Raw genomic sequence first — 8,994 nt, 5'->3', positions numbered from 1 at the left:
AGCAGGGGCTACCATCCCTGCAGTTTTCACCCTGCTGCACCTTAACACACAGTGTGTCACCCCATGTCACAAGTTTTGCTTGTCTGCAGCTTGAGGTGCAGTTCCTCTCAAACCCCTGCACCAATCTTCTTGAAACTTGGCAGGATTTGAGGCCTCATGAGGGGTACCACCCCTGCAGTTTTGACCCCCCTGTGTTGTAACACATAGACGTGACATGAGTTTTGCTCTCAAGAATTTGGGGTACAGTTCTCCCCAAACCCCTGCACCGATCTTCCTGAAACTTGGCAGGCTTTGTTGCTTCACCAGGGGCTATCACTCCTTCAGTTTTCACCCTCCTGTGGTGTAACACACAGATATGACATGAATTTTGCTTTCAATAATTTGGGGTACATTTTCCCCCAAGCCCCTGTGCCAATCTTCTTGAGACTTGGCAGACTTCATGCTGCCCACAGAGGCTACAATCCATGCCAGTTCTGTCCAAATCAGACAAAAAACAACAAAGTTATAGATATTTCATTGATTCCCCATTATACCCTATGGCTGGATCTCCAAGGCCGAATTGAAGCACAGACCCGGTCCGGACCTCTGGATCGGATCCCTGGCATCCAAAGTGGCTCGATCTGAAGCCAGATTGGATCACTGCTGACTTGCACAGGCCTTGCGCACAGGGACGGTGCATGGAGACCCGGCCCTGGGAGTGGTGTGAGAATGCTCGGGCCCATCACAGCACGGTGCATGGTTTGGTGCACAGAGCCCAGGTTTTGGAAGGCACAACTTCGGCAGGGCCAGCGACTCACACAGTGCATGGGGCAAGGGCCTTGGAGCTGCAGTGAGGCAGCTCAGGCCCTCTCTCACAGCAAGCGCCCAGGTCCCATGGTGCGCAGGGTGGCTCATGGGCCTAAGTCTTGGGAGCCAGGGAGCAGCAGAGGCTGCCTGGGCTAGCCACCTGGCATGAAGACAGACGGCTGGAGCCTGAAGGGCACAACCTGTGCTAAAAGAGCCTTCAGTGCTGAGCCAGGGCACGGGGAAATAGTAGTGCTGCAGCATAAGGCCCAGCATCCAGGAGCCAGCAGCACTGGTGCAGCAGCTGAGAGGAGCCCCCCACCTAGTCAAGGCCTTAAAGGGAGGGGCCCCTGGTGCTTCCTGGACACCCCCCAAGGGACCCCATTGGAAGGAGGATTATCTCTTGCCATGGGTCAGGAACTATATTAAGTAATAGGTGTTATTAAGATTGTTCCTGTCTGCACCTAATATTTTGTAATTGAAATGTTGTATTGTGATGTTGTATTGTGTTGATGCTACTGAAATTGTTTTATTGTGATGGGTAAATAGTGTTATTTAGGGTTTGATCTTGGTTATTGGTTAATATTAACTGTGTAAATATATGTATATGATATTTAGTTTTATGATTATGTATATTATAACTCAATAAATTGTATATATTTAAGAACGTTGTGCTTGGGCTAACTCTATAGAAATTCTGGCATCCCTCTCACAGCACCCCCTCCTGCCTACACATCCCATCCAATTGAGAATAGGGCACACCCCTGGGTATAACCGGGTTACATAGTAGCTGCTCCTATTTGTGAATACTTCAGCCTTCTCTGCATCATCAGTAACTAGTTTGCTTTCTGTATTCCATAAGGGGACCCACGGTTTCTTTAGTCTTCCTCTGTCTCTTGACATACCTGTAGAATCCCTTTTTCTTGCCTTTTATGTCCTTTACCAGTCACATCTCAAGTTGTGCCTTGGCCTTCTTAATTTTGTCCATATACACTCATGTAATACCCTTATATGCTTCTCTAGGTAATATGCTTCCCTTGGTAATATGACTGAGTTTCTACTTTTTATAGGATTCCTTTTTCAGTTTCAGCTTATTGAAGAGATTGCTGTCACTAGCCAGGCTGGCCTCCTGTTGCACTTCCAATTCTTCCAACATATCAGGATAGCTTCTTCCTGCACCCTTAATATGACCTCCTTAAAGAACAGTCAGTTCTCCTGAACTCCTTTGCCCTTTAGACTTGTCTCATAGGGGATCCTGCCTACCAGTTCCCTGAGTTTGTTGAAGTCTGTTTTTTTTAAATCCAAAGACTTTATTCTTCTGCTCTCCTTCCTTCCTCCCCTTAGGATCTTGAACTCTCTCATTTCATAGTCACTGCAACCCAGGTTACCTTCAGCTTCACATTCTCAACAAAGCTCTCCCTGTTTGTGAGCAGCAAGTCAAGAAAAACTTCTCCTCCAGTTGGTTTCTCCATCTCTGTACCAAAATGTTATCCCCAACACCAGGACTGGATTGACCCTTTAGTGGGCCCTAGGCAAACAAACTCGTGGGCCCTGGGCCAGTTGAGACCACCCTACCCACCCTGGCACTGCCACCCACAGCTGTGGTGGCGAGGCTGGTGGAGGGGAGGGGAGAGAGGGGAAGGGAAAGGAGGTGGACGGGGCAATTTGTGCCGCCACCACAGAGGGAAGGACCATCCCCAACCCATGCAATTCGGAGCCCTAGGCATGTGCCTAGTTTGCCTATGCATTAATCCAGCCCTGCCCAATACACTCCCAAGAATTTGCTGGACTGTCTGTGCACTGCAGCATTTCCCTCCCTACAAATGTCATGGTAATTAAAGTCCCCCATGAGAACCAGGTTCTGCAATTTGGAAGCTTCTGTTGTTCGTTTAAAGAAGGCCTCATCCAATCTTCCTCCTGCATTGCTGGCCAGTAGCTGGCACTTACCATGACATCCCCCCTGCTGCTCTCTCCTTTACTCAGAGGCTTTCAATAGGCCTACCTTCCAGTTCTGTTTCAGTACAGTCGTAGTTAAACTCAGGCGGGGTTCTCTCAGACATGTCCAGCACATTGTATTCCCAGTTGCTGAGCAATCGGTGTAGTAGGAAATTAGAAAACTGAGAGTCTGGGAGCTCTGAGTTCTCTGTCAATAAGGTCCCAGCCTTCTGGCTCCTCAGAGGCCTCAGTTCTCAAGGCTTGCAGGATCAAAGGCTCCGGGAGAGACCGCCAGCCCAACTGCTCTAGGTCTGTGTTCCATTCTTTTAAACATAAAATCACATTTCAAACTATCAACATTTCTGCAAAACAGAAGGATGTTTGTCTACCCCCCTCTAAACAGCAGCTTTGGGTACTCTGAAAAAAATCAGACCCAAAGCTTTTATTGATGTTACTCCTTCAAAAACGTTATCAGTATTTGTACCAAGTCTCTAACACACTTAGTGAAATAAAATATAACCATCCCTGGTATCAGTACAATGGAGTAACTCTAGAAATGGTACTTTTACAAAGATGTACTGCACACAATGAATAAATGTAAAAATATGTTTTATTCAATTGTATCTGTTCTTAAATTAACAAGTTAACAAAATAACGATTTTCAACTTCCATCAGAGTCTTAAATAATATATCAGTGCAATGTTTTGCATATTCACCTGAGATAACATACTGCTATACCACTGAGACAGAGTTGTCTCCAGGGGTAGCTGTGAAGTAGCCTTATCCTTAATGACTACCAAATATAATAAATAGCACTAGTCAGTCCTCAAGGCCCCAGTTCAGAAAAGCAGTTCACTACATGCTTAACACTAAGCATGTTCATAAACCACATTGGCTTTAGTATGTAGTTAAAACTAAGCAGATTACAAAGTGCATTCTTGAACAGAAGTGCTTTTTTGAATTGGGCTCCTTTGTCTATACCAAATAAATACATGATTAGCCAAAATCTTAAATATAGCTGCCAAAATAGCACCGAGCAGCTATTTAGAAAGTAGTGGCCCACAGAGTATGTTTACATGCAGTTCACAGGGAATATCAGGTAAATATTGCATAGCTCTGTATTATCCAGTGAATAAACTTACAAAAGATAATCATAAATCTAATACCTAATATTGGGTGCCCATACATGTGCTTGGGAGTGGACAGAGGGCAATTTAATTAGAGCAGTTCCTGGAGAGCTTCTCTCATTAAAATGTTGCAGCATCACATGTATTAATCCCCCCTCATGTTTACAAATGGCCACAGGATGCTATAACTAAAGCTTATTCAATGAGCCTTAGTTAAAGCACCCCAGCGGCCATTTTTAAACCCACAGGGGCTTATAGATGTGATGCTGCAGCAATGCTAGAGCATTCTAATTCAAACGCACAACAGACTTGATTAATCTAATCTCTAATTAGATCATGCAGAGCAAGTGTATAGCACCCAATCATTTCTTATATAGTAGTAAAAATCATAAATATGTCGGTGTTTCTTGGATTTCATTATAAATAATGGTTGATAGCAATAGTTAAATATTAATAAATAGATTTATATAACATCTAAATAATAACAATAATAATAGACAAAACTTAGTCATTAACATTTACATCCCCTTGAATTTTGCCTCCTTCTTCTTTCTGAACGAGCAGTTGGGGAGTCCAGTTTTTGTAAGAGGGGGGAAAGTTCATTAATAGCCTTGCGCTGGATTTTCAAATCACTCATCTGTTTCAATTAAAAAAAAACAAAAACAGGTCAGGAAAAACAATACTGTAAACTAATTTTCAGGCTCCATGGTCTATGGTGTTCTAAGGTTATTCCATTGTAAAGCAAAGTAAAACTTTATGAAGAAAAGAAATAGTCTGCTATTCTGTCACTCTCTTCCCATAAAGAGAAGCAATCTTTCCATGAATTTTGTTTCTCAGGTTCCAAGTTATTTTATGACATGCTACAAATCAACGGTATTCTGTGCAATAGAGCTGCTGTGTAACGTATGATATGTTTGTGATAATTTCTCAGTTATACAATACTGAAAGAGAATAGCCTGATGCAACTGATGATAATTGAGTTCATCTGCTCTTAACAGTACATCTGTGGTGTCATTTCAGAGGTTGTTTCTTAAGCCTTCCTGAGATTTGACCATAAACTACCTACAATTTCCACAACCCAGTGGAAGACACAAATAACTGACAAATAGCCTGAACTAAGGTTAAAACTACTAATCTGAATGGCTTTTTATTTTCATTAATTAATTTTTAGATTGTTAAAATGGATCAGTTGGGCTATTTTATGAGCACATCCTTAAATATTTTAAAAACACAAACACAAAAATGTAATTAAAGCATATAATTAATTGACCTTTCCCTCTGTCATCCCACTCAAGCAAGAACCTTAGCCGGTAGGCTTCGAGTAAATCTGTGGTGTTTTTGTTGCATAAGAAAAGGGAATGAATGCCAAAGGGAGAGCGCCTTCTAGTGAAACATTTTGCCCTTCATGAAGAAAAGGGGTGGAGTTAATGGGAGAAAAAGTCCTATGCTTACCGGAAGTTTTGCCAACTCCATTATGTCATTTATCTTTTTGTAATCATTAGCAAGATTGCTTTTCTTGGCAAGCAGATACTCGTGTACATTTCTGACATGGGCTTTACTCGTGTCGATGTTCTCAAACATTTTCAGATACAAGGAAATAATGTGGCTAAATAAGATTCTTCTTTCATTTACCTGTTAGGAAAAGAAAAAGGAAATGGGTTCATGAACTTCCATCAAAAGAGAACTGCTGAAAACCAAAATGCAAGCCACTAGCTTTGGGAGACAGATCACTCCAGGTATTCGTATGCTCTCCTTCTAAAGCATCCACTAGCACTGCTCTTGGAGAAAGATCTGTTTGTTATGTAGGCATGATGGGATTAGGCCCACCAGGAAACTACAAACCCTTCTCATTGTTTAGAGGCATGTCAGTGGACTAGATGTACCATTGGTTTAATTTAATATGGCTGTGTTTATGTTCTTATGTCAAAGAGCACTCAGTGCAACCCAACACAGGGTAATAAACAGGATGGATTCAGCTTTCGTTCCGAGTTGGCTGTGCCTTGAGCTGAGCTCATGATGTAAGCAAAAGTATCCTGAGAGCTGCTATAAATTGTATCAGCTGGCCATTACACTGGTATAGCCATGCCCTCTGCACTGACAGAAAGGTTGACAGAACAGTGGATGAATCAGTGTGTCAGTTCTAAGCTACTGAATCATTTATAGAGGGGTGATTTTTCTTGTGGCTAGTTACTTCGTGTTGGGAGCTGCATTGTATCACTAGAGCAATGCAAAGTAGCTGCACCATTGCACCAGATGTAATCCTAAGAATATAAACTTACTTCTGTCCAGCTTTTCAACTTTTCTGTAAAAATGGGTCCACCATCAGCTACATCTGAATTGCTTGAATTCTGCAACAGAGAATAAAAAGGTGCATAAGATCAAATGAAAAGTGAACAGCACTTGCCACTGAAAAGAGCAGGCACAGGCAATGTAACACATGCATTAAGGATTTTCAGGTGGGATTTTTTTAAATCTTTGAGCAAGTCTGTAACATAACATTCAAAAAAGTGTTAAGTCCCACTGGCTAATCTGTTACTTGTACCATAAAAATTTTTAGCCTATTTTACCACGGTTTACAAAACCAGTTGTTCCAGGCTTACTGTACAGGCACCCAAAGGTATTTTGCACTAGAGAGGGGTTTAGAAGATGTAAGTTTACATAACCAGTTGTTCCAGGTCTACTGTATCTCAATCATAATAACATACAGAGCTTTAAAACATTGTTCTAGATTTTATAGAAATATAAATATTTTATCCAGTCTGTTAGAATACAATTCATGCAATGCAGAGTAAATAGTCCCTTGTGTGTCTTGTATGTTCAATAACATTATTACTATAAAAGAAGTGGGATAATGTATAGACTTACACATACATTCCAAGTACCTGGCTAAACCAGGCACTACTACCAATTTTGAGAGGCACTAAGCACTTGAAACAAACTTGAATTTTATGTTCCTTGGGAAGGATAAAAGTCCACTCCTTCTTAAGATGTGACTCTACAAAGCCACACTTAAAGTAATAAGAATCTAGCTAGCAAATGATAACAATCAGTTTTACATAAAAAACATTACTGCAATTAATCTCCAAGCACTTTGCTAATGTTACATATGCCTCACAACATTCTTCTGAGGGTATTACAGGAACTGTTGTATCCATTCTACAGATACATAAACAGAGAAAGTTAGGAACAGAGGTGGAAACAGTGATAGTGTCCCCCAGGCTCATGGGATCCTGCATCTCTCCAGCATATGAAAGTGAACTAAAAATGTTCTAAGGTGAAATACTGAGAATTAAAGCTCTTATTCTATGAGAAATCCCAGCTCAAGTCAGTGAATAATCTGATTGGGTTTTCAGTGATCATAAAAGCCAATTAACACTGGTTACATGGTCTCTGTGATAAGAGGTAATATTACAGAATTGAAGATCCCACAACAATCATGATCTCTGCCTATGAAACAATGATTAAAGTAGAAATATTTCAAAGTTGCGCCAGAATAGGCACTAGCAGTTCCTTCTCTGAGGAACCTAACAGAGGAAAAACCATCATATGTCTTTGCTGAAGCCAAAGGAACTCTCTTTCTCTCAGTTGCTTTCAGTTACTCCTGTTTATATCACTAATTACTATTAGGTCCTCTAATTATGACAAATATCAATATAAAACTAATGATAATTCAAAACATTATAACTTAACTATTGTAAGATTTTTTTTTCTCTATAGATTGTTCCATCGAGCTCATTGCTGATGGGAAGTTAGGAAACTGCTGAGAGAGATGCAAAATACTGCATTACCTTAATCTCTTCAGTTAGAGGACCTTAGTTGTGTGACTAGTATAAGCCAAAGAAATGATCTAGCCTCTTAACTTTAATTAATGTAAAGACTAAATAACTGGAAAATAAACCCTAATTTTACTCTATGTTGTTAAAGTACTATATTACATTACTTGTCATAAACCCAGCTCTTTCAGTCATATTCAAAAGCATAAGCAGAAGAGAAAGAAGAATACATTATTAGAAAGTTATACTTACAAAGTCAATTTTCAGTTTGTCTATGTCGCTCTGTACCTGGAAAGGTATTATGGTACTGTCCAAGCATCCAAGACAAGACAGGTGAACAGAGAGAAAGATGAAGAGGTAAGTTTGAGAACTCATTTCTCTGGAGACACTGAAGTAGAAAAGTTGAAACGATTCTTGGATATGTTATGAGACCTAAAAGCAATAAGCTAACTTTCTGTCGGCTCTTCTTTTGGAAGAAAGCAGATTAGTGAACTTCACCTGCCTTGCTCGTAGTATTTATACCTGGCTGCTGACTATTTTTAACGCGTCATCAGAAGAATTACATCTTTTTTCACAAGTTTCTGACAAGATGGTGTTAGATAGGAGGTGATACTTAATGGTTTATTATTAGGTATGGTTTGTGGGATTGCAGCACTTACAAAGTTTCCTTTAAGTAACCAGTCTCCAGTATGAAAGCAGACAGCACTCAGTTACATGTCCAGCCCTACCTGGGATCCCTCGAAAGCATTTTCACTTGACAGCAGTATGGCACCAGAAATTTCCCTCATGCTTCATCAGCTTATTTAAAGGTAGAGTTTAGGTGGCATGATACTGTTTAAATGATGTGTTTGTGGTTGGGAACAAGCAGGAAGGGAAATTCTGGCACTTAGTCTTACAAAGTGTATGCGCTCAGTTGTAATATTCTTGCAAACCATCTTGCAAACCATAAAAGTAAAGAAATCACATAACGTGGTTATGGGGTCAGTTTGACAGCTAAGATGCTTGTGGTCTTCTTGTAAAAGAGGCTATTTTGATTAACAATGGACTCTTCAAAACTACTTCACAAGTTTTAGATTATAGCTTAACGTTGCACATTGTGAAACAGAAATAGTCCTCTCTTTAAAACATGTTGCCATGCATGCTATTTTCTTATCCTTCACCTCCAAATTCAGTTTAGACTCAATAATCCTAACAAACATAAGACTTCTGATACCAATACAATTGTGTCTTTTTTAACTCTGGGTGCCAACAGAAGTGCAGCTCACCACTGTAACTCATGGTTACTCTGAGAAGGGGGGGCTTCAATCCACCTGCCGCACCCTCCAGCACTGGCTGGGCAACCCCCAGGATAAGCTCCCTCCCCTCCCCTCCCCCCC

General features: G+C 40.8%; 1 protein-coding gene across 1 annotated transcript; it reads right to left on the bottom strand.

Moving 5' to 3' along the window:
- Window positions 1–4,356: 4,356 nt before the first annotated feature.
- Window positions 4,357–7,993, bottom strand: LOC102383803 (interferon gamma-like). The gene is made up of 4 exons (XM_006026968.1): window positions 7,871–7,993; window positions 6,125–6,193; window positions 5,298–5,477; window positions 4,357–4,482 (listed from the first exon to the last, which is right to left on the bottom strand). The coding sequence occupies exons 1-4, from the start codon at window positions 7,991–7,993 to the stop codon at window positions 4,357–4,359; spliced, it is 498 nt and encodes a 165-aa protein (XP_006027030.1).
- Window positions 7,994–8,994: the final 1,001 nt, after the last annotated feature.

Source organism: Alligator sinensis, unplaced genomic scaffold (genome assembly GCF_000455745.1).
Source record: "Alligator sinensis unplaced genomic scaffold, ASM45574v1 scaffold506_1, whole genome shotgun sequence".
In the NCBI taxonomy this organism is placed as follows: domain Eukaryota; kingdom Metazoa; phylum Chordata; order Crocodylia; family Alligatoridae; genus Alligator; species Alligator sinensis.
This window is presented reverse-complemented; position numbering and strand designations above follow the sequence as displayed.